Source organism: Gopherus evgoodei, chromosome 11, assembly GCF_007399415.2.
Source record: "Gopherus evgoodei ecotype Sinaloan lineage chromosome 11, rGopEvg1_v1.p, whole genome shotgun sequence".
NCBI classification, from domain to species: domain Eukaryota; kingdom Metazoa; phylum Chordata; order Testudines; family Testudinidae; genus Gopherus; species Gopherus evgoodei.
The window spans coordinates 19098952-19126532 of NC_044332.1; the positions used below are offsets into that span (position 1 = coordinate 19098952).

Below are 27581 nucleotides of genomic sequence, written 5' to 3' on the forward strand. Positions count from 1 at the left end.
TAAATCAACCAGTGTTCTGACGCAGCAATTCCTATGTTCCTATCACAGCTGTCCCACTCATCATCTTGTTTACATGGTCTATTATTTTGCCTTGGCTGCAACCGCTACCTTTTTGGACAGCATCTTGATTATTTGAATTTCATCTGAGAGGGGACTAATAGCTTCCCATAAACCAGATTCAAATTCAACTGTCTGAAGGGGATTTTTTTTTCTTAATAAAAAAAAGAATCCGAGAGTGCTAGCTATATTACATTGAGATTACTCCCCTAGTACAGAGCTACATCAGAGAAACAAAACAGGAAAGATAGAAACAGGCCTAATCAAGGTTCCTTGAATTGTAATGCATGTGTTATGCTATTATCATGCCATGGAGTTATGAATGTTTTAACCTTTTTGATTTTGTTTTGCAGCTCAAGTGTTTTACTCCTGGATATCAGATTACTTGTATGTAGAGAGATATAACGTTTTAAATGTAATAGAGATTTTTATTTTACTTTTTATAGCTAATTAGTTGAACTTTGACAAGAGAAAAGAAGCATTCAACACTGGTCCTCAAAAACAGTAATTATGTTCATTTGTTTGTTAATAGGAAACTACAGACGTACTGTGGAGCTACTGTTGCAGTTGTACACCAAGTTGGTGGGGTGGGGGGAGAAGGGACTAAAAAAATGGAGAAAGACCTGAATTTTCAAATTATCTCAAGTTAATTTTTTTCCTAATGCCTTTTTAGCAGAACATTAAAAATTAAAATGCAAAATAAAGTGTTTATACTGCAAAGAAGTCATGCACAACAAGGAAGTTTATAGTGTACAAACTTAGTTACTTAATTGATCAAGTGCTGTCAACAGTGGCAATACCAGTACTTTTTGTTCCTCAACAATAGCAGCGGTAAGAAAAACAGCATCTGCTTCAGAAAACATGTGAAGTGAAAAACAAACAGTTAAAATCAAGACTTCAGCACGACTTTCTAGAAATGAAGTAGGATTGAAAGGAAAACCAGTTCAGCCACCTAAAATTTGTTCCAGTTCAAGAAAAAAAATTTTTTTAAACATGCAGCACAATTCGCACAAGGTTAACCACTTCAACCAAAGCAAAAAGATTTACATTAACATTAAGGCCCTAACTCTTACGACAGAAAAACAAGGGAAAAAACGCTGAGGTTTTCTACCCATTTCTGACCCATTCACTGTGCCTGGATTCTATAACTCAGTGTCTAGCAGAAAGATGTTACTACACAAAAACAATTTAAAAGTATAGGTTAAATATGAATTACCTTATTTTTGTGCAAGCCAGGCCCTTCATTCTTATTTTCATTAAGGCTACACTGTATATAAATGCTATTTATCTTCTGCAATATGCCATTATTAATTGTTAAGAATCTAATTTTCAGCACATTCAGCCATTAAAAGCAATGTGATTTATGTTGTCTTGCATATTTTGAAAACAAACAAACCAGGCTCATAACAATTCAATTTCAGATTTGAAGAGTGCAAACCAATGCAAGACTATGATCTCAACAGGCTATAGATGTCCAATTTCATAGTACACTGCAGCATACACATTTTTTTTTCTCCGTAGTGCAAGTTAATCAATCATTTAACAACTTTAATCAGAGAAAGCCATGATGGGAGGGAAGAGCCATAGCTACAGACAACCACCTCCATTCCTCTGTACATTCTGAATATGCAGATAGCATAAAATACTAGTAATATTCTAGTTAATAAACTATTTTGCTTCAATCATTAAGTTTAATATTTAATTTCTAATTTTATATCTCTATTTGCAACTCAAACTATTATGTGAAATAAGACAGACACTTTGAGGAATATCCCAGGCTTTACCTACATTGGTCTCTTAACCATTAGTGAATACTAACATTGAAAGAGTTCGTTACAAGAGGGAACAAGAAAATACCTATTGCAGGAGACCGGAGTTAGAGGATGAGGAGAAATTACATTTCCCCTGCAGGAGAAAGGGCTTCTGAACTCACAATGGATGATGAAGCATGACTACCATCCCTCTGCCTTTCCACAACTCAAGAGGCAATAGTGTCCTTAGCTGTCCCCTTTGCACAGTGGTCAAGCCTTCTGCCTTGGCAGGAACCACACTGTCATCAGGTCTCTTCCCATGTCTCCACCACTTTCTATCTCTAGCCCATCCCCAAGAGGGCTATGGAGCTTTCCTAATGGAATTCCACCAGGTTAGGAGGAATGTACATGGTGAGAACTGTTCACTCTGCTCTAAATCCTTTTTACTGGGCCTGTGTATGACAATCTTCAACTATTTAAGAGTAGAACTACTGCCCTCTCATTTGTACTCACCAATTTAAGTTGAAGGGAGCAATCTGTAAGAATCAGTATCATATAAGATGTGGGAGTTACTATGAAAAAGATTGTGTAAATTTTATGAGAGAGAAGTGATGTTGCCTTAATCTACTTCAAAACTTGACACAGCCTCAGTCCATTATTCACGTCTAAGTAATCTCAGCCTGAACTCAAGCATTGATGTTCTTTGCTTTCTCTCATGAAGCATCTGCTTGTCATAATGTTCCATTAAAAGAGGAAAGTCACAAAGCACGTCCTTAACTCTTCACACCTGCTGCAGTGTAAAAGTGATTTGTATTCCCATGTCAAATGCCACGTAAGATTCATTAGCACCATATTTACTTACTACAAAAAGGCCCGTGGAAATTAATAGAGCAAATGTTCTATACGGTTTTAGCCATATGAATGTCAAAACTAATACAAAATAGTGTAGGCAGTAAAACAGCTAACCAAAATCACAGAATTATGTTTTAATTGCTTAAAACGTAGCATACCTCCTTACATCTAATTAAGAGTACTGCAGCAGTTGCTATGCCAAAGTATATTAATCGTTATATTAAGTACCATTGCAAACACTTAAGCACAGACATAACTTAACACACCAGTATTCCCACTGAGATCACATCTCCACTGAAATCCACTTACCAAAAGAAATATATTGTAGTAGTACACATTATAAATACTCAAATGCATATAAGAAAGAATTTATTACATCTTTGCAAAAATATATTTTTTACTATTGAATTTATTTTAAAAAAAGTCAGAATTTGAAATCTAATCTTTCCCAAAAGCCTGTTCCCTCAGAATCAATGCACACCTCTACCTCGATATAAAGCTGTCCTTGAGAGCAAAAAAAAAAAAAAAATCTTACCATTGTAGGTGACACAATATTATAAATCGAACTTGCTTTGATCCACTGGAGTGTGCAGCTCCGCCTCACCTCCCCCCCCCCCGGAGCGCTGCTTTATTGCGTTATACCCAAATTCATGTTATATCGTGTTGCGTTATATCGAGGTAGAGATGTATAGATTTTCACAAACCACACCCACTTAAATGTTTGGAAGGTAAATACTACCAAACGTGTATGTTGTTTGACTTTAAGCACAATGTTTACAAATGAAGTGTTGCATATCCCACAAGCAAAATTTTAGGTTCTGTTTCTCTGGTACATTACTTTTCAATTGATCCCACTACTGGGGCTCAACACTGTTGTATTCACGATGCATTTTTCTCCTCTTTTCCCCCCCCCCACCCTTTTTATACATAAATAGTTGAAAAAACATTAAAACTGGGAAACGCTAACAACCACTAATACATGAAGACTTGCTCAAGCTCTCTCCAGTTCTTGGTGTTCCTGTCTTTAGGCTGAAGATTTTATAATATTTTGATATTTAGAATCTTTCCAAGAATGAAGTGACTCAGAACCACAACCCTATGTGTCATTTATCAGTACTTTTTTTGTTTATTTGTTTTAAAAATCAACTTAGCAAAGCATTGTTTGAGGAAAATATTTTTACCTTCTCAGAGTCCATTAAGGTTTGTGTCTAATTTTAAATGGAAAGGATACTAGATGTAAAATTCCATTCAGAACAGGCAATGAAACTCCAATTATGTTGACTAATAAAGCAGGCTGATATTAGATGGTTAGTGATGGTCAAAGATCCATGGTAGTCATATTTTTACCAGACATACTTACTAATCAAAGCTTTTAATTGTACAAATTGCTAATTATGAGCTTTGAAATATTTGCTGTTATTTATTCAAGATATATGTTTGATCCTTCTCAGTCTGAACTGATCCTTAAAAAAGAAACCCCCAGTTCATAGAAAATTTGGGATAAAAGACTTTTATGATACAAAAATATTACATTAACTTTAGAAAAAATCAAAATGTTGGAGTTCGTAAGTGTCCTTTCTATCACATTTGCTCCCGGCAGTTTAGTTGAAATAACCAATTATTCTTTGCAGCATGCCCCAAGAATATCTATTTTAACAAAATACCATGTCACCTGAACTTATAGCATTAAACCTGAAGAAGTTAAAGCTTCAATGGATGAAGAAGAGGTTAATTTACTCAAACAGGAATTGCAACATGGCTTTAAATTTATAAAAGTGATTTTTCTTTAATGGTCTAAGCAGTAATATATGACCAGTTATACACTTATGTGGCCATGAACACTGTGAAGCACATTATGAAACATGAAGTCAAACACAAGAGTGCCTCCAGTATCCAAGTAGTAAGTATACAATACTATAATTGCATAGCCTGGAATGTAATAGTACACTTATTTTAATGTCTGGGCTAATGAGTTCTGAACTTCCAGCCTATGTGGATACAGTTTCATAATTACACAGCTTGAAATCCTCATCAGCAAATCCAACTGCTCCTGAAATCCAAATCATTTTATAACCTTGAATAATGCATGGCACCTCTGCAGCAAGAAATTAAAACAAATATCATAAAAACGCAGAGATTCGTAATCTATATTCTGCAAGAAACAATGAGCCACTAAGCAACATTTAGTCCAGTAAGTACTCAATGTTACTGAATTTTTCCCCTCGAGCACCCATCAGTCAGATCCCATCTCAGGTGAACTACATTGGAAATACAGTTAAAATCATGTCACAACCCTTTCAGAGAGGCTTAACTAGACATTCTGTTCTCTAAATGTGCAGAATTGACCTCAAGCATCACCTCTTCCCTCCTCCTCCCTTAAAAATGGTGTGGTTTGGTGAGGGGGATAAATATAAAACAGGACCTAGAGGAGTTTTTCAAGGCATGGTGTTACTTAATTTTCAAAACCGACAACCTTCTGTCTTAGTTCATCAAAAAATTAACAAACCAGGACAAACATTTTTTCACAACAAAATTCACGCGCTTTTTACATGGTTTCAATAAAAAAAAATCCAGTGAAAAATAACTAGTTTTAGCAGAGAGTTTTGCTTTGTGTTTTTAAAGCAAATCCAAACACTTGGAGACAAACTCAGAACGTGCAATCCAACACAAATCAAGATGAGAAAAAAAAAGGTCCTCAGAATCCCTGCAAGGAAAGAGTGTGGAAATTCACACAGCTCTATTATTTTCCAACAAGTCAGAATCTTTTTTCAGGTCAAATTTAAAGCCACTGATGAAATATTTGGAAGAGCTATTAGAACAGCTCCTGCAAATGTATTTCTGCTTTAAAACAAGAGTAGAGGGGTAATTTTTAAATTTTCTTATTTTCTTCCTTCTAAGTGAAAGATATCCCCCAATCGCAGCTACATAGTTAGTAACTACATACTGTATAATATTTATTCCTACTGAAGAATGTTTTGACTATAACTGCTACTTTAATATGCAAATGATTCTCAAAAACATTTTTATTTTTACAGTTTGATTGCTGAGAATTAGTTAAGAACATGTAAATACCATTTACCAACATTTTCCTAATATGGGTAAAGATTTTCATCCCAAGAATTTTAAGTAAAGGGCAAAACATGAGGAAGTATTTAAACTCATGGGGCAAACAATGTTATGTCATCTTACATATTATTGCTGTTAACTTAAGTATATCCTCAGACATACGGTATAGAGCTAGAGAATGGAGAACCACAGGACACGTATCCTGAATGTAGCAAAGCTAAAATGGGAATACTGAATGATAGCTTTTAGAAGCTACAGTCGTATTACTAAGAATAATCAAACACTTCTTTAAAAATCAAAAGTCTATATAAAAAAAAACAAAGCTAAAAAAAATGACCTTTTTAGCTACCATTCTCTGCCACACAAATGTTAAGATGCACTTTCCCCCTACATACATTCAAATGGGATCATTACTGAAGCAACACAAAATATGAGTACAAACTCCAAAAAACTGAGTAGCAAGGTGTCATTTTGGCTGATATCTAGGCATCTTTTGACAGGGATATAAACTGTTGCCTCAAGATGACACTTAAAACTGGTTTGAAAGATTTTTATGGGTTCTTTTTACATATCTACCACATTCCCCCTTTTCCATCCTGAAAATCCCTAACTTTAGAACTGATAATCCCTGTATCATCTCTTTAGCACCAAGAAACTTAAAATATAAGAACTGACTGCCCTTGGAAGAACAGTTTTCTGAAACAAAGCATTCAAACTTTCAAGACTACAACTAAGATACTGGCAGAAGCCCAAAGTAAACTGAAAAAAGTTTGACGCACGTCAGTTTTCTATGCATGCTTGCAGCAACAGATTTAATTGCCAGGGAAAACAGATATGTTAAAACAATGATTTTGCTATGGTATTAACTGGAAGTCATAATGAATTATTGTGTGTCAAAAATTCAGTCTAGAACAGCATTCTATACCTTATAAGGAAAAAGAACTTTTTTTTTTAATATAAAGAAAAGAAAAAGGTCTTGTTTGCTGTAAGTTTCATTTAAGTCAAGAGTTTCTTTTACAATACACTGGCCTGTATTATTATACATACATTTCACAGTAAAGGATTTAGACCTATTTTATCAGTTACTATAACGTTTTTTAAAAATTAATAATAATAAATGATTTTATCTGTGTTGTGATGCTGGCAGACCGGACGCCAGCTCAGGCCAAGGCTCCTGTGTGTCAAATGAGCACTGACCAATACACAGTTGGAAACCAGTCTGGCTCAACCATTAGCAGTGTTAAAATAGAGGTTACATTTATAAGAATGTGTTTAGACTTTATCAAATGCTTGTAGAATACTGCATGCGTTAATCTTACTTTTAACATCTATAACTTCACGTTACGAAGTTATATTGAATGTCTGCATTGTAAACCTCTGTAACTCACCAACAGGACAGAACAATTAACTAATGTAAAAAGCTGGCTTCCTACAGAAAGTGGTAGGTTTTGCCCACTAAGACGGCTCATTTGGTTTCAGTGCGCCTTTGTGAAACATCAAAGAACAAAGACTGCATTTATCCCCCCGGCCCATGAAGAGGAGACCTGTGTGTGAACTCATCCCATCAGCCTGAACTCTGGGAAGAGTGGAATAAAAATTCCCAACAGGAAGAAACTGGAGGACCTCTATACTGCTTGGACTTTGAGAGAGCATGATTTCCAAATGTAAACAGACCCCTCCAGCTGCTTAGCTCTAAAGGACATATAGAGCTTGCATATTACAGCAGCTTCTACCACCTTTTGGAACCTAAGACTAACTCATTTCTGTGAGTATGTTTACCTGCTTTAATCTTGTACAATAAGATTTCTTTTTCTCAGCTAAGAAATCTTTAGTTAGTTTACTGCAGCATTGGCTACAAGCACTGTCTTTGGTGTAAGATCTGAAGTGCAAATGACCTGGTGTGAGTGACTGGTTCTTTGGGTATCATTGTGATTTTTGGTGTAAGGAACCACCTATCACAATGAGAAGCTTTCCGAGGTAGCAAGATAGAGTACCCAAGAGGACTTCAACTCCATGGTTAGGCTGTTATAGTGCCTGAGAAGCTTACACTTCATATATTTAAATATAGAATTCACAACCAGTTTGGGGTTTGTACCCTGCTTTGTAACAGTTTGCCCTAAGGTTGGTATCCATGCTCTTGAGCCACTCCCGACAGCATGACATGTGTCATGCTGTCTTTTACACCATCAGTGCCTTTTAGCGAGAGAAAGGGAAAAAAAAATGTTATACCTTCCAAAGGAAAGATTTAGGTAACTTGAAAAAAATCTCAAAAAACAGGATAAAACAAAAAAGTCTACAATTTACATGTCTATTGTTGAAAAAAATTCATAGAATCACAAAAAAAAATCCCTACGTATCTAGCTTTAATATTTTAACAGAACTTTCAAAATGCATATGATTAGCACAATATAACTAAAAAAAAATTCTACCTCACTTAGTTACTAGAAGGGCTTACAAGGAACCCAGCTCCTACCCACACCCTGCCACCTACACAAAACTAGACTTTAAATCACATTTAGCCAAGCGGAAAGGTTTTCTCTACTTGTATGTATTCTATATGAGCATGAGGTTCATTTCAGGCAAAAATTTCTGTAGAAACTGTAACATCATTATGTTCAGTGAATGTCATTAAACACTTACCTTCTTTAAATGGAACTTTCAGTTTGAGAAAGAGAGAAAAGCCTGAACAGTCTAAACGTCTGTGTCTCCCCAAGTGAATCACTGAGTAAGATTGTTCTAAAATAGCAAAGTTAATATTTCAATTCATGTTAAGAAAAAAAAAATTTCCTCAGTTTCACCATACCTTTCCCATATCATTTTTATTCTTCAGATCACTCTTCTCTATTTGTCTTTGATACTATTCTGATAGAATCAAAGTAGATCCTTGCCACACTTCAATTTGTCCAACACTAACATGCAGGTTATCTATTTCTTTGCCATCCACGGCCTCAGAAAGCCTTTAGCTACATTCCCTCTCACATAAGAAATATTTTATGGGGGCGGAGAGAATGCACAACTGAATACAAGGAAGAACAATGGGGAAAAACTGGGTAATACTAGACAGTCTATATTAATAAATATGGCACTACAATGCATGGACAATTGTGCTTGTCACCTTTATCTATGGCAGAGGAACTCAACTCAGAAGACAAATGCAAATAGAGTTGTAGAGAACCACTGTATAATACCAGCACATCATCTTCCCAATCATACCCAATGACCACTCCTAACTATGAGTAATGGAAAGATCAGGGCATCTGCTAAAATAAAATGCATACCTCAAGGCTATTTGAAGAGAAATATTCCTATGATGAGTAAAGAGTCTAATAAGCTAAGCAGAATACACAGCCTGAGCCATGCTGGGCTGTGGGGCTACTCAAAGACAATGTACACTGGATAGCAAAGACCTTTTTTTAATAAAGAACCAGACAGAGTTTCATTTACCATTGGCCCGCTCCTCGTAGTTCTCTAAGTAGTCAGAACTTCAGCCTTCTCTGCATCAGTAGTTGCAGATGGGACTGAAGAGAATCCCAGTCCGATTACCATACCCAGATTATGGTCCATCAACCTGAGTTTCTCAGAGGGAACCAAATCTTTGTTTATATTTCATGTCAAGGAGCTTGTGAAGCTATATGGTTAACAGTTTTACCCCTCAAAGGGAGCAATAAGAGAAAACTGCTGCTGACCTTGTCTGCCTGTCAAACTGCACATTTGACACGGACACAGGGGCTCAGATCAGATCAGATGCACTCAGTCTTTTATGGTGGGCTTTTCTCATTGCTGTGTTGGGCTAAATAGTGCTCTGGAACCTCTTTAAAAGACCCTTTTTCATTTGGGTTATGAGAGATCTGAGCAATCTCATGAGAATAAGCTGCACAGCAGCAGTTATGTGTTCTCCAGGTATAAGTCCATAGTACACTAAAAGGTTATAAGAATGCAACACCTCAGATAGCACATAAGGTTATTGAGGTTTTTATGTCATAGAGATCTAAGGGCTTATCTTCACTTCAGTGTTACCTCAAGTTATCTACATTCAACTTACTTTCTCTCACATTAGCCTACCTCAAGTTTGAGAGGTAATACTGTAAAACAAACGTGTGTTCCAACTACACAAGTGAATGAATGGGTCAGCAGCCCAAAGCAGTTGCATCCCTAACAGCGTTACTAGTTCAAAACTCAAACTTCAACCCATACCCCCTGATGTGCCTACTAGCTTGAATTTTGAGCACCACTTATGTGAGTTAGAGATTTGTGTGGACAGGAACCGGATTAGGAGAAACACCATGGTGTAAACAAGCCCTAAGAGTGAAGGCTGCTTTAAGAATACAAGAACCTTACACCAACCTAATAGAGGTTTTGTATTTGTCCAGAATGGAGCTGACAGTTTTATTCTGAGTCTGCACCTAACTTTGCCTTTTAACTGCCCTCCTTTCCCCTACAGTTTCACAAGTGACACCAACCCTGACACCTTATTTGATTCCTTCTTTCACTCCTACCTCTGTGCCATTTTCCATGATAGCATCTAGATCTGGAACACCCTCCCCAAACCCATTTGCACACCTAGCACACTTTTCTCCTTTAAGTTCCTCATCAAAACTCAATTCACTTCTAAGTGAACCCTCAGAAGTATTCTTTTAAAAGCCTCCCCCCCGCCATCCAAAAAACCCTCAAACAACTTAAGAGACATACTCAGCCCGACAACAGCGGCACACATGGGCCATAAAGTCAGTTTCATTGATCAGCTGACGATTCCTGTAGCATTTGGGCATTATCCAGATGGCAGAGTATATTTCTAAACACCACAAAACAGACAATCCATAATATTTTTTGTTGTTGAAGAACAGGAAGCAATTCATTGTTTTGCTATTTTAAATATTTAATTATTAATATACAAGCAATTAAAACATTCATTTTGACATCCTTTGTACCAAGCCCTGTTTATTGCATTCATCTGATCTACTCAGAGTCATCATCTTAATGGCTACTGCTCTTATGAGATTCTTTAAAATGGTAACTCTGTTCAATATCTTCATCAAAGACTTAGATATTGGCATAGAAAGTACACCTAACTTTGCAGATGATACCAAACTGGGAGGGATTGCAACTGTTTTGGAGGATAGGGTCATAATTCAAAATGATCTGGACAAATGGGAGAAATGGTCTGAGGTAAACAGGATGAAGTTTAATAAAGACAAATGCAAAGTGCTCCATTTAGGAAGGAACAATCAGTTTCACACATACAGAATGGGAAGACAGACAGTGATTTTGCTCACCCTCTCAATTGTATGAGACTGCAATGAAAATGGGAGGTGACAGGGAGGACTAAAAAACTTCTCTTTTTGAGGCATGACGACATGGTTTTAAACAAACGCAGAAACCAGATCTACAGAATATGGAGATGCCAATTTCATGTGCACAAATTTTCAGTGAATGCATATTTTCAGTTTAAAATCCCCACTTGTAAGTGTATAAATGGAGATTATATTAATATTTTCTTATCAGGAAACCCCAATGTACTTTCTCATTTTAAAAGTACTCACTCTACCAAAGAAAACCAAGCTATGTATGCAACAGAAACACTGTAAATAACATTCAGGCAGGGGTGGGGGAGAGGGAAATGTTCATAAGATTAAACGTGCAACAGGTTTAACAGGAAGTTAAAAACATTTCAAAGGTGAAAACTGCAAAAAAAAATTTGTGCATGACAGTCATTTGCATTTTAAAAACTGGTCACTGCATCTTGAGTACCAGTTGCTCATGGAAATGACCACTTTGTGGAGTCATCAGATGAATGCTCATTTTGCTGATGCAGCCCTTTGTTCCATCCTCGGAACTTTAGACTTCTAAATATAGTGAATAATTAGATGTTCAAGTATTCAACAAAAAATAACCCTCATAGAAAAACCCTATAAAATCGGAGACAGTTCATAGGGAGAATTAAACGTTTGTTCCTAGATTCAAGTGTGTGCGCGGGGCCATTTTTAAAATCTGCAAGCATTTAGGAGAATCTAAATTTACAAAACAGAACATCATGAAGATTGTGGGAATAAGAAAAAGGAACATGAGCCAATGTTAACAAATAATGTAACTTCAAATTCCTAATAGGATTATGGCATATAATGGACATTAAGTACCCATTCCTATTTCCATTTAAGTTAATATGAGTTTTGCAATGGAGATATGATACTTAAATGGAAGCAGGATTGTATTTACACAGATTTACATTTTTTAATAAAACGTGATGGAAATATGGACAGTACATGCAAATGTCTACAGAGTCAAAATATACACAGCCCTATGAAAAAAATGCATTTTCCCCATATTTTTCTACAAGTTCTCTACCCTTGGAAATATTCTGATATCTCTTTCAAAGACAAAATAAAAACCTTTGTTATGGTCTATTAAAGTTATGTACAATTCAAAAACAAAAAAGCCTATTAAAAACAGTAACACAAATCCCCATAGGGATAGTATATAAACTAGCTTGAGAGTCCAATAGCTTTTAAACAATTGACTCCAGTCTTGACATCAAATTCATCGCTACAGACATTGAGAACAGAAAAATTCTCATTGAGAAGATGTTTCATTGAGCCATCCTTAGTGACCCTGTTTTTTATCAAGTGCATCTGGTTAATTTAGGGGCTTGCAATGTATCCAAGTAGTTAAAGGTTATCCCTTCCAATGTGAATAACCTCAATTGTCAAAAATTAATTTTCATCTTCCATTGTGCTGCTCATTCATTCAGCTAGCTTTCTTACATACCTCAACATCCCTATGGCATTCTACAATCTTAACACAACCCAAGAAATTTTGTGTCACTTCATTACTCAAAGCATTCTTAATATATTAACCACCATCATTATACACATTAAAAGTTCTATGGTCAACAGTCTGCAATCCTGAAAATTAGCCATTTAATCTCATCTCTAAACAAATTTCTTTTTGTTTTCTGTCTCTAAACCAATTTCTGATTTATGACAGTACTTTGCCGTTCACCTCCAAGAGTACTTTGTTTCCTTAATAATCTATTGGAAGGACTCTGAGAAAGGATTTTTGAAAGTCCAAATGAGTTATATCTGCTAATTCTCTTGTTTGCTATTTTGTTCACACACTACAAGACTTAATAGGTCGGTGATTATGTTTTCTTTTTCAGAAGCTGTGCTCATTTATTGCTATCATGCAATGATATAGGGGCATTTATTTTTTTAAAATCATCACTTCAACTAGGCTACCTGGTACTGAAGCAAAATTTACTGGTTGGTAATTCCAAGAATAACCATAATGTCTTTTTTAAAAGAATCTCTGATACCCTATAAAAGGACTGGAGTATAACTATTTTAATGAGATTGCATTATTTTGCTAGGAGCTAAGGGCCAGATTTTAAAAGGTATTTACATGCCTAACTGCCACTGATTTAAAATCTGTCCCCCAGCCACTGCATTCTTCAATTGTTCAGAATACTTAAATGAATACCATAAAGCTCTGGTGGTCCTCCTGTTCTTTAAATGTGGCAATTTGTTCCAGTACCTCATATTTATAACCAGAAATGATTAGGTCCAGTGCAACTCCTGAGTCATAAAAGACCCCTGCATCATGACACTCTATTGTGGGCATCTTTCTCTGACAAACCATGAACTTCGGACACTACCTCCAAAAAGTATTCGAGGCCTTCAGTTGCCAGTGCTCTGGCTAGGATGACCGGGGCGTCCCATTTTCAACAAGAACACACGGTCGAAAAGGGACCCTGGCAGCTCCGGTCAGCACTACCGATCGGGCCGTTAAATGTCCGGTTGGCAGTACTGTGGAACTAAGGCAGGCTAGTCCCTACCTGTCCTGCTGCTGCGCTGCACCCAGGAAGCAGCCAGCAGGTCCAGCTCCTAGGCGATGGGGCCATGGAGCTCCGCACGCTGCCCCTGCCCAGAGCACCAGCTCCACACTCCCACTGGCTAGGAATCACGGCCAATGGGAGCTGCAGAGGAGGTGCCTGACGGCAAGAGCAGTGCACAGAGCCACCTCCCATGCCTCTGCCTAGCCAGCAGGTCCGGCTCCTAGGCGATGGGGCCATGGAGCTCTGCACGCTGCCCCCGCCCAGAGCACCAGCTCCACACTCCCACTGGCTAGGAACCACGGCCAATGGGAGCTGCAGAGGAGGTGCCTGCTGGCAAGAGCAGTGCACAGAGCCACCTCCCATGCCTCTGCCTAGGAGCAAGACCTGCTGGCTGCTTCTGGGGTGCAGCACAGTGTTCAGTGCCAGGACACACAGGAAGCCTACCTTGCCCCCCTGGACTGCGCCACTGAACGGAAGCCGCCAGAGATAAGTCCATGCCCCAACCCCAAGCCCCAATCCCCTGCCCCAGCCTTGAGCCCCCCCTCCACAACCTAGATCCCCCTCATGCACCCCAAACCCATCAGCCCCGGCCCCACCCCAGAGTCTGCACACTCAGATGGAGCTCTCACCCCTCTGGCCCAGCCCATAGCTCCCTCCCACACCCTGAATGCCTCTCCCCCCACCCACCAGCCTAGAACTCCCACCTGAACCCCAAACCCCTCATCCCTGGCCCCACCCCAGGGCCCTCACCGCCTCCCACACCCCAACCCTCTACCCCAACCCACACCCTGAACCCCTCATTTTGGCCCCACCCTGGAGCCCACCCCCCCCCATTTAGAGCCCTCACTCCCTCCCGCACTCCAATCCCTACCAGCCCAGTAAAAAAGTGAGAGACTGGGGGAGAGAGGAGGAAATGTAGTGAACTGGGAGCAGGACCTTGGGGAAGGGGCAGGGCTAGGATGTTCAGTTTTGTGGTATTAGCTGGTTCTAAAATGTTCTTGAAGTCTGTCTTGCACTATGTGTATTCATTGTTTTTTTATTTGTTTACCTCGCTTCCTAAGATTCATAGGTCTTTAGGGTCAGAAGGGATCTAGTCTGACTTCCTGTATAATAGAGGGCATAAAATGTCACCCATTTACTCCTTTAGGGCGCTTGATAATTAAGTGCTTGTATAGGAGAGAGAATGTATTTTAGTTTTAAAATAAAGTCCTAAATGTAGGGTATACCTCTAAATTCAGACAAATAACTTCTGTCTTCAAGCAAAATCATGCATTTTGTAATAATTTTATAAAAAGAAAAGTTTTTTTTCTATATTGCATGGAGTAATGCCAGGGTTTTCCATGCTGATGAGCAATGATTTCAATATAGTTATTAAATGGAAAGTGAATTGCAGAGTTAAAACTCTAGAAAGGGCTTCTCTATCCCAGTGCACCAACAATGAATGTCTACACTAAAGCACACTCTGCGTACCTCTAGTAGGATCCATATAGACGTGCTTACAGACAAGGAGACTGTGTTCTTAGCATGGATTCATTTGCTTTCTGACACATTTCTTTACTTTACTGCAGAATATTTGTAGGCTGTTAAACACATTTAATTAGAATCTAGGGAGATTTAGCACTGGAATCCAAAGATGAATGTTTATACGTATTAAGCATGTAGACAGATTTTTGTGAGCAAGTTTTATTGTGGAATGTTAAATAATCATAGCAAAGGAAACTATTTTTCATAGTATCCCCTGAAAAAAGGAAAATCTGTTTGTAACCAATTTAAAAGATGCCTAAAAGTCCTGATACAGGAGCTCTTCAAGTTACACCAATCATTTGTTTAACAAGTCTTATTTCACATTTTTCTAACTTTAATATAAGGGAGAATTATTTGAAAAAGTGTAGAATAAAAACTTTAAAAATAACAAGCATTAAAATTAGCCCTTTTTAAAATGTGGAAAAAAAATTTCAGACACTTCTAATGTGAAAGTATTATTACTGAACTTCAAAATCCAGACAAAAAGAATGAGGAGTACTTGTGGTATCTTAGAGACTAACAAATTTATTTAAGCATAAACTTTCATGGGCTAAAACCCATTTCATCAGATGCATGCAGTGGAAAATACAGTAGGAAGAGGTATATACACAGAGGACATGAAAAATGAGTGTTGCCATACTAACTATAACAAGAGTAATCAGTTAAGGTGGGCTATTATCAGCAAGAGGAAAAAAACTTTGGTAGTGATAATCAGGATGGCCCATTTCCAACAGTTGGCAAGAAGGTGTGAGTAAAAGTAGGGGAAAAATTTGCATGGGGAAATAGGTTTCACTTTGTGTAATGACCCATCCGCTCCCAGTCATTATTCAAGCCTAATTTAATGGTGTCCAGTTGCAAATTAATTCAGATTCTACAGTTTCTTGTTGGAGTCTGTGTTGTTGTTGTTGTTGTTTTTTGTTTTTTTTTTTTTTCCTCCTGCTAATAATAGCCTCGCTTTCCGGTGAGGAAGATGCTGAGACAGAGACCTTAAGAAAGGCACAGTCAATAAGGAGGACAGGAAGACCCCAGTATTTCCCTATGTTGATCTTTTAAGTCTGCACTTGTAGAGCCCTTATGCGGGGAGGGGAAGACCTGCTTCTTACAGGACTGAGGAGTTGAGCAGTGAGAATTACACAGTGCAATTGCATTCCCTCCAGAAGGTATTCTACAAGAAGAATAGGCCCCGTACTTTCTTTCTGGTCTTGTGCACGAGTCCTTTTCAGGATGGGACCTTCCCATAAGGAAAAGGGTATTGTGGTCTCGTTTCGGTTCCTTGACTCCTATCTTCCTTCCTGTGTCTTCCAAGAGGGAAGTCTCTTCTCCCTCACCCCTAGTGAGACAGCATGCCAGAACTATATTTCTTATCCAATTAAAAAAATTTGATTGATCCTCTTAGAAACACATTATTTAGTCAGTTCTGACACTGGCAGTTGCCAGACACTAAAACTGAATTAGACTAACCAAAAGTTCTGTATCGTGTCTATTACTGCAAATCAGAATTTTGGTTGGGAACCTGGGGTCCAAAGGCAGCAGCTCTACCTGTGAGTTGGTGCTAAGATAAGGGCTATGTTCAGTTTATCGCAAAAGGATGTTACTTTTACCGTTCCTCCCAGTTACCAGGTAGGACTGTTGCCTTCCCTTTCTTTCTGATGGCTACCTTTTAGTGCCTTTTGATCACTGGTTGGGCTACTGAACTCACTTGGACTCTCAGCCAAGCCACAATTTTGCCAAAGTCAGCACTCCTACTATAGATATGAAGATTAATTGGCTGCACACATACATTTTTCCTCTGCTCTTCCAACATGTAACATGCCTTCATTTTTTCCCCACATAAGTATTCTCCCTTTTGAAGGTCTCAATCTGCTTTGTCTCTCGTGATAATTACTCCCTTTGGTCTCTCCCTGGTTTGTTTGCAAGTAACATTCAAGCCCTCCATATTTTCCTTGAGCACAGAAGCCACCCTGTATTTTGTACACATTTCACCACTATTGTCTTCTGACATACACAGGAACACTGTACATAATTCACACCAGTTTGCCCTCTGCTGATTATTATTCATTCTTTAGTACAGTTATTGCATCTTACATTAGGAAATCTCTGTGGTGGTGAATATATCTGAACTTTGAATTGTCTTTACATTGAGAGAGAGAGAGAGAGAGAGAGAGAGAGAGAGAGAGAGAGAGAGAGACACACACACAAGCACAAATTTCCTTACATAGGAAATATTTATCTGAGAAAATTATTTTCTATCATTGAGGACATTCCCTGCCCTAGATATTACTCAAGGAGGAGACTTGCTCATGTAACCAAAAATCAATGCCACTTCAGCATTTTCCTGCCCCTGTTCAGATGTTCACTTGCTGAACTTCTGAAGCACTGCACTCTGATCCCAAAACGCTACTTCCGAAGTTGAAATTACATCAACTTCTAGAAAACTTAATAAACTAACATTTATTTTACAGAGAGTCTTCCCAGAGCAATGAATGCCCTTCATTTTGAGAAACAGAAAGTACAGTCCAGGGAACTAGTTTTCTCCCTCTTGTACATTTGTCTGGATATTACTGATAGGAAATAGCTTCCAAACAATTCCTAGAAAGAGAAAAAACTTCACATCCTAAGCCACAAATCCCCATAGGAGATATAAAAATGGGAATTAAAATTAATGCTAATTTCCTTCCTGCCTTAATTTAGATTGAGGGAAGATGGAATGACCAAATGCTGCATCACTCAAGGACATAATGTCAGTATTGTAACATTTGGTGAAGTAGTTGCAAACTTCCAGTAGTCAAATGGAAAGTCTCCTTGTACGAAGCTCTAGATTTCACAGGCTTTGAGGAGTACCTCCTGAAATGCACTTTGATGTATACGTATGCCTTAATAGATGTTCTACATGCTTGATATATGAGAACTGGTCCATTCAGAGAGACTGAGCCTTTAAGCATTTAAGATCCCAATGAACAATCAATAAGATAGCCAATTCTCTACACACAAGCATAGAAAGACACTACAAGCTGATTCCAAATCCAAAGTGTGAAACTGTATGTTGGCTGTGTACCAGTTAGAACCTGGACCAAACTTTCCAAGGAAAAACTCAATATAGGCTTCCTTCAACAGACAGAACTCACAACACTCTCCACTTATGACATCATTTCTATAAGGAAGGGAATAAACAAACATGGCAAAGCACCCTCTTGCGGATTACACGGAGTTATTTTGAAGATCTGCAAAACCAGGATGAAGTGCAGGAGTCCCAATGGAAGTCTCAACTATTCAATAGCTATGAAAAAAAGATTTGGGAAGATTACAAAAAAAAAAATCTTGAACAATAAACCAGAGGGTAGAAAAACTGAACTTTTAGACACGAGGAAATTACTGATCTGCAACTGAACATTCTTCAAGAGGTGTAGTCCCTATTTGTATTCCACTGTGGGTTGCATGCATGCGCACTATACACCCAGAGCTGGAAAATTTGGAAGTAGTGTCAATTGGTCCCCTTTGGGATATGAAGGGACTCGTCTATCTTTTGGTTGAAGAGCTGCAATTCACCAAAGGGAAGGGCCTCAATGGTATTCTGGGCCTCCCTAGGGAACCCTTAAGCATGGATGCATGCATGACTCCCTGCACATAGCAGCAGCTGTAGCCATAGCTCTAGAGGAGGTATCAGAGTTGTCAACTGCGGATTGAAGCATGGTGTTGGTTTTTACTTTGCCTTCATCTATCAAAGCTTAGAAAGGAGCTCTGTCCTGTTGCAGATGCCTGTCGGTAATCATAGAATCACAGAATATCAGGGTTGGAAGGAACCTCAGGAGGTCATCTAGTTCAACTCCTTGCTCAAAGCAGGACCAATCCCCAGACAGATTTTTGTCCCAGATCCCTAAATGGCCCCCTCAAGGATTGAAATCACAACCCTGGGTTTAGCAGGTGAATGCTCAAACCACTGGGCTATAATCTTTTCAAACTTGGCATAGTTCAGGAAGTCGTAATTGGCTACCCTTAACTGGAGGCTAAATGACAAAACTTTCTCCCCAACAGGTCCAGACATTTGCCCTCTTTATCCATAGGAGTAGATTGGGTATGTTGTGGTCTAGCCCTTTCAAAATTGGCCTGGACAAGCAGTAGAGTTGGGAGCAGGGTGAGAAAACAAAAATTCTACTGGTGGACCTGTGAGTGTAGACACTTGCACACCAGAGTTTGCCTCCTGCTGCGAAGTCGTTCTCGTTGCTGAATCAGGCAGATGTAGAGGGAGAGTTCCCCAGCCTGACTGAGGCTTCATGACCTTTTCCATGAGGTGTTTCCAGAGACAAAAGTTCTCACTCCTCTCAGGTACAGCTGGAGAATGATCAAAGATACTGCATCTCATCGCCATGTGGGCTTCCCCAAGCCAGTATAGGCAGCACTGGTGGTCATCGCTGACCAGGAAGGATCATGGGCAAGAAGCACAGGGTTTGAAGCTTGGAGTCCTGAGCGTAGTCAGGTACCTGAATGTGATACAGGGAGATGGAGTGGAGGGTGTTTCCCAAAGAGACAGTCCAAACACTCAACTATATAAGCTGTTAAAACTATTTACAAAGCAAAATCTAAACCTTATTTTGTAGGATAAAGACAAAGCTACTGACATTGGCTACTTTAACCTGGACCATGTGGTGATGAGAAGTAATTCGAGAAACGGTCAGTTCACCCTACCCTTTATCCCCACAGCCAGAAGTACAAGGAGAGCCAGGGCAAAGGCATGCACCAACAAACGCTACTTTCAAATTCTCTTGCACTGGGCATATGCATAAACCCATGGTGGGAAACAAAGGAACCATTACTCAACAAAGAACTGAAGTTTAATCCCTTAGGCCTCACAAAAGAAACTCAATCTGTGACAGACATTTGGACAGACCTCAGTCTACGTACTAGGTGACTAAGACCCCCACCCCACAAATCCTTGTGTGCTCCAACCGCAGGAAATTTCTGGGATTTTGAAATACGATGTTAATTAGTTAACAGAAGCATCCACGTAACACTCAAATGTTATGACGTTTAAGGTGAATAAGGGGGTACTGATAAAAAACTAGCTTTTGAAAAACTGGATGCTTCCTGGTTTTGCAGTTTCCATCTTTAAGAACCTAGTTAATATTAGTCTGTGAAGCCAATACACTGTAATTAGAATTACATATACTTTATCGAGTCTTATTTTTCAAGTTATTTCAGAGAATGTATACACCAGTACATATATAGAAAAAGTGAAGATGTCCATTTCTATGTTCATGTATTCCATTAATTGAGAGCAAAATACCAGCCTGCTGTTTTAAGTTACAAATTAGTCTAGATGAGTGAGAAAGCCACAAAGAGACAAAAGATCAAACATGTCCTATTTTAGCTCACCACTTCCCTGCTGGTAGCATTTGAAAATTAAGCCATTTCACCTTGACTCTTGTTTTGTCTGGCATCCATGTAAGCTGTGGTAAAGAGTGGTTCTGTTTCTCCAAGTATAAAGGATTCCAGTGGCCTTGTGCTTCACATTATTGCTGTGTTTTTCCTTGGCAATTTATGTATGCCACAATCATCCAGTTGTTGTTCCTGGTTTGATACAAAAATGTTCCTGGGAATTTTGTGAAGCAGGGCTCAATAGCACGGCTGGTTGCTTCTGAGCAATATCAGATTTAAAAGTAAGTTACCAATGATTACTCAGAAAGAAAACTGAAGGATTTAGATGCTGCATTGTTCTTTGTATGTGTGTGTGCATAAAACCAGGACAAGTATGATACACAAATGCTTGGAAACAATTATTTGAGCATAAGATACAATAATTCTTCCGTCACTCTTTGAACTGGTTTTAAAAAGTCCTGGAACATTTTCTGTTCTGAATCTTATATCTACCACAGATACAGAAAGAACGAAGATGACAGGTTTCAGAACAGTAGCCATGTTAGTCTGTATCAGCAAAAAGAACGAGGGAGTACTCGTGGCACCTTAGAGACTAACAAATTTATCTGGGCATAAGCTTTCATGGGCTAAAACTGCAGTGGGTTTTAGCCCATGAAAGCTTATGCCCAAATAAATTTGTTAGTCTCTAAGGTGCTACGAGTACTCCTCGTTCTTTTTAGAAAGAACAAAGTGACAGAGGTGAAGGGTCTAAATTCCATAACCATTTCCTCAATTATCCAAACCCCTACCATTATATCTAAATGAAACTCTTTCTTGAACAAAGGTTTCATAGTAAGATGGCCCATCATGATCTCAGTGGAACCTCATGAGACCTCACAACAATGTACAATTCAAGAGAGAGACCACTGCTAGATTATAAAATGTATTAGAAACGTCAACTGTAATTACACACAGTGGAATTGTTTTTTCTTGCATTTGTTAATTTAGTGAAATACAGCTAATATGACATGAAATCCTTCAAAGACCTTGCTGCTGCCACTCTGTATATACTGAGCTTTAAAATTATGTAGTTTTAGTCATCCTACATTAAAAGTATGGTTTGTAGTGTTACACAGCAACCTACTGTTTTGAAGTCGGAATTATTCCAAGCAACAAGTCAACTCTAACAGTCAAGCACTTTTCTTTCAATAAGCACTAATCTCATTTTTTTTCTCTCGCACACATCTCCAAAATATAAATTAGTTTAGCAACCTGTAATGATGTCAGGAAAAAAAGACTACTACTCTACGAGATGAAGAGTCCTACACTGAAAAGGCTTTTTCTGCAGGATAGGAAAACAAATTTCACATTTTCAAAAATATATAAACAGCAACCAGTTTTTTGGACATCTGCTTTAATATTTTTTTCTTGGCATGAATATTCTTATGGCTTAGATTTCAATTCAAATACAATAATGAAATGTTAATCAGATCTGAACTACACTCTTCAGACTACATACTGCAAGTAATTTATTGATTAATTCAATTAAACTACACTATTCTGTCAGGGTAATTAAGAAGCAATACTAGGTGAGCTATTTCTATGTACATAGAGGATACCCTGGGTCAGGAATTCCCAAGCTGGACACCCATGGCCTTTGGGAATATATATAAAACACACACTAGAGTGTACTGGAGTAGGTGTGACCTGCCTAGACTTTCAGTTCCGTTCCGAAGCTCATTGATTCTATGTGAATTACAAAATAGAATTGCTGCAGTTCTTTACATTAATCCATGACTTATGAGTGGTTCTCAAACTTTCCTCTAGAGATACTTTAAAAAAAAAATTTAGAAATATTACTAGGATAAAGTTAATATCCAACTCCACATCAAAACTCCAGTTGCATAAAACTACAAGAGAACCATAAAATATCTTGAATTAAAGGATTAAGTTTTAAATCAAATACTTATCTTACGTGAATATATCAGCAGTTCTGGTCATACATTTTGCTTTTGCAGTAGTGCTGAATGAAAAACATAGTTGCAACATGTCTAGGCAAATGTGTTTGATTTAAGGATACTGAATACTGCACCACATTCTTGGTACCTAAGTACCAAGCAAGTATATAAGGTTATTGAAGGTACACAGGAAAGGCAAGTACAATATTGTAATTCAATCTGCAGCCACCACCACCACCACCTCCTCCTCTCTATATTTATCTACCTTATCTTTGTCCTCCACAACGTCTGCCAGCACATCATCTGGGTCCAGGATCCCCCCATCTGTATACTCGAGGTGGTGAATGTTCACCCAGTAAGCAGGGTCCTGCAGAACACCAACAAAAACAAGGTATTTTATCAAACCAAACTTCAGCTTTTAGCTCAAGAAAGCCAACAAGATTTTTGTATTCCATTTTTACTTCTCTCCCCTTTGGTAAAGATGTTTGTCTAAAAATTGAATATTTTGAAGACTATTTCTGGTTGAAGAGTTCAAAGAAACATCTACTGATACAAAGAGTGTGAATTTGTGTGTCAGGTTACTACCAATGTGATCTTAAGATGTATATCTGCATTGATTTACTGTACATTTCAATTCTTTACCAAATGTAAATGAGGTTAGATGGATTTTACACCTGTGGGATAGCTCAGTGGTTTGAGCATTGGCCTGCTAAACCCAGGCTTGTGAGTTCAATCCGTGAGGGGGCCACTTGGAGATCTGGGGCAAAAATCAGTACTTGGTCCTGCCAGTGAAGGCAAGGGGCTGAACTCAATGACCTTTCAAGGTCCCTTCCCGTTCTAGGAGATGTGTATTTATTTTTTTATATTTATAATTGGAGATATACCTATTACAAGAAAGAAATTTAAATAAACCATGCTATATCATTGTAAACCACTGTAATTTAAAGAAAATTTACTGTCTGACAACTTGGGGAAAATGTATATTGTTTTGCAAAACACACACTCATACCGTACCCTCTCTCACCTACACCATCCACCAAGAATTTCCTGCTTATGAAAGTTGCTCCCCCAACAGAGACAACTGATAATGGGATTCACTGAGGCAAAATGCAGAAGACAATGTTTGTGAACGGGTAAGCTTACTCATGTAATTTGACATGGCACAACAGGAACCAAGTTTCAGTCCTCAGAAGATAGCATCTTCCCCTCTTCAACTTTAACAGAACGTTACACAATGCTTCCCCTGAAGCCAATGGCACAGTCATCAACTTCAGTGGAAGAAGGTTTGGTTTCTAAATGAATTTCTTACTAGAGAATTCCAAGTGTCATTCCTGAGGTTAAGCACTGAACCAGAGTTAATCATCAATAATATTGGCAAACATAGTGCTGACTTGGATCTCCTCTTTGTAGCAGGCTAAAAAAAGGACAACCTGCTTAGTTAAATAAAAGAACTCAATAAAGAAAGCATATTGTGCCTTACAAATTAAAAACAATTTCAGAAAAAGTTATGCCATTCTACCCTTAAGTTACCCCCACTGAATTTGAATAAAGTAGTTAATAATTAAATCCACATCTTAGAAGATTGTGCAATTTTAAATCTATGGGGAAGTTAAAAGCAAAAGCACCCCTTTAAAGGGTGGAACCAGCACTGAGAGCTACCTTCTAACAATAAGGTGCTAAACAGCAAAATCACAGGGTGAGAGAGAAGCAGTCCAGCTAGGGCTTCCCTTGTACCTCTATAACCTCTTGGATGTTGGTAATATCAGACTGAGGCCTGATCTGCATTAAAAATGTTGAAACATTGTGGGGGGGAAAAGGCAAGCACACCCAAGCGCCATAGCAATACCAACCTAATTCTCAGTGTAGATGCAGATAGGTGGACGGAAGAATGCTTCTGTCGAGGTGGGTACCATAGCTCAGGGAGGTAGTATCCCTACACTGAAGTAAAACACTCTTCTGTCAATGCAGACTGTATGTACACTACAGGGTTATGCAAGCATAGCTACAGGGCTGTAACTATCCTGGTTTAGTTCCTGTAGTGTAGACATGGCCTGACTTCCCAACTAGACTCAGGTAATCAGCCGATTACTTCATCTTCCTCCCACTCTCTCCCACACAGGACCTATGTGCCCAGCCTGATTCTCCTTGCCTTCCACACTCATCACCATTATCCCCACCTTCTCTGCTTCTTTTATTTTCCCCTTCTCTTTTGCTTCTATTAATTCTTCCCCTCCAGTCTTCTCGCCATCCCATTTCTTAGACTCTTTAAAAGTTCCCCCCCACACACACACACACAAAATAAGTCACAAAACTGACAAAAGCTATAAGGGAAAAAAAAAGAACCACACTGACCTAACCAAAGGTTTGTCAGCTACCATCTTGATTCTTCTGCAATGTAACCATTTCTCCCACTCTCTTGTCTGTCATGTCTATTTAGATTTTAAGTTCTTTGAAGCAGGGAATATTTGCATAGGTTTGTATAATATCTAGCACAATGAAATCTCAATCTTGGCAGGGGTGCTCTTATGATACAGACAACAAAATACCCCCCTGAAAATTAAGATTGTCCCTCATCATATTTATATAAAGTGATATTTTGTAACAGTTTTCATAAAAACCTGCAGATTCTGACCGACCGAGAAAATCCTACAGCAGATGAGCAAGAGACATTAATGACATGTTAGCTGACTATATACATACGTTATGGACCAATTTTGATTAAGCCTGTTTTTATCATCTGTACCAAAGCCAAGAAGTGCTAAGTGCCTCAAAAGTAAATAAATGAATAAAATAAATCAATCAGAATGGGGGTGGGGCATCAGTCCATTACATGCTACCATCTTGTCTGCACCGCAAAGTTTCCAAGTGAGTCCATGTTCCCTCACACAGCAAGCACATCAGTTCCTCAGTTGCCAAAATCCTCCTGCCCACAGGATGTTGCACCAAAATTATCCCTGCAATATAATTAGCACATAGGGACCCATTTTAGTCTCAAAATTTGCATGCCAAAAAATAAACAGAGTACAACACGACCCAAAGCCCAAAATGGGAGAAGAGGTACAATTAAGCCCATAAGTTTCAAACAGTCATAAATGAAAACAGGTCGCAATCCACCCACCTTCAATTCGGAGCTTTAGCTCATAATCCTCCACAGAAACTCTCTGATAAAACCAAAACATCTACTGGGAAGCGAGCCAATTCCACCCTGCCATACGTAATGTTTAAACAAGTCATTTTTCCATAGCAACCTTATCTATCTTCCCTTTACCTACAAGTTGTAAACTGAACTAATTTTATACTGATAAAAGGAAGTTTACAAACCAGGAAAAAGGATTTCCATAAGAGCACTTAAAGGGCAAATTTACTTTCCATTACATAGTTTCAACAGCATCTTTACTACCACATGCTATTTTAATTGAAATTGAATATTTGGTATACTCTCAAATTAGAATTTTCACATATATTAATATCTGACTGCATGAGCAAAAATTAATTTAACCTTCTTCCTGTGCTTAAACCTCATGTGACGGGTTGGATCACAGAAACCCCATTGGTACTGCCAACTGATGTGCCAAGACTACTTCTGCCCCTGCTTTCCCTGCCAACTTGGGACTCCAGCTCTCTGTCTTGTTGAGCCAGATAGGCCAGTCCACTCCAGCACCGACCTAGGGTCTGAACCATGTGCCCCAAAGCTGCAGATTTAACTGAAAGCAACTTAAGAAGTGTTCCAGTCTTAACACTCAGATGCTCAACTCCCAATGGTGTCCAAACCCCAAATAAATCTGTTTTACCCTGTATAAAGCTTATATAGGGTAAACTCAAGTTGTTCACCCTCTATAACACTAATAGATATGCACAGCTGTTTGCCACCCCCTCCTCCCGAAGTACTTTGGGTTAATAAGTAAAAAGTGATTTTATTAAATACAGAAGGTAGGATTTAAGTGGTTCCACGTAGTGACAGACAGAACAAAAAATTATCAGCAAAATAAAACAAAACATGCAAGTCTAAGCCTAGTACAGTAATATAACTGAATACAGATAAAAATCTCACCCTCAGAGATGTTTCAGTCTTTCACAGACGGGACGCCTTCCTAGTCTGGGCATAATCCCTTCCTCTGGTACAGCCCTCGTTCCAGCTAGGGGATTTTTCATGATAGCCACTCCCTTTGTTCTGTTCCACCCACTTATATATATTTTGCATAAGGTGGGAATAATTTGTCCCTCTGGATTCCCACCCTTCCTTCTCAATGGAAAAGCACCAGATTAAAGATGGATTCCAGTTCAGGTGACATGATCACATGTCACTGTAAGACCTCAAGCCTTCATTCCTCCCAGCCTGACTCACAGGAAGGCCTGCCTGCAAACTGAGCCATCCACAGTCAATTGTCCTGGTTGATGGGAGCCATCAAGATTCCAAACCACCATTAATGGCCCACATTTTGCGTAATTACAATAGGCCCTCAGAGTTATATTTCATATTTCTAGTTTCAGATACAAGAGTGATACATTAATACAAAAAGGATGACCACACTCAGTAGATTATAAGCTTTGTAATTATACCTTACAAGAGACCTTTTGCATGAAGCATATTTTAATTACATTATATTCACACTCATGAGCATACTTTCATAAAATCACAGAGTGCAACTTCACACCTCAATCTATATGTTTTTAATTATATACATTACAATTTTCACATATATTTGGCCCAATCTTAGTTCCAGGATAGTGCAGTCACTCTCCCATCTTCAGTTGCAGGAGAATATTATACAAGACATTAGCATGCACTACTGTGAAGGTATCCTCTCTCTGAGTCCAGTGACTCCCACATGTTGACCACTAGCCATATACTCAATATTGTGTGTCTTGTTCTTCCTTGATTCTGTGTTTGTAAGGTGCAGTGTGGCTTTACAAGCGAATAATTCAATAAAAGTATCTTTATAGACTCAGACTTTAAGGTCAGAAGGGACCATTATGATCACCTAGTCTGACTTCCGGCACAATGCAGGTCATAGAATCTCACCCACCCACTTCAGTAACTCGGACATAGATTAGGGGTTTGTTATTGAAGTCCTCAAATTGTGGTTTGAAGACCTCAAGCTGCTGAGAATCCCCCACGATCTGAGGAAGGCGAAAAACCTCCAGGGCCTCTGCCAATCTGCCCTGGAGGAAAATTCCTTCCTGACTTCAAAT

General features: G+C 38.6%; 1 protein-coding gene across 1 annotated transcript in view; it reads right to left on the reverse strand.

The window, feature by feature from the left end:
- The window catches only part of PARD3B (par-3 family cell polarity regulator beta), a 693368-nt gene that overhangs the window by 615041 nt on the left and 50746 nt on the right, over window positions 1-27581 (reverse strand). The window contains 1 exon segment of the mRNA XM_030579423.1: window positions 22654-22755. Within this exon segment, the coding sequence (XP_030435283.1) occupies window positions 22654-22755 (102 nt within the window).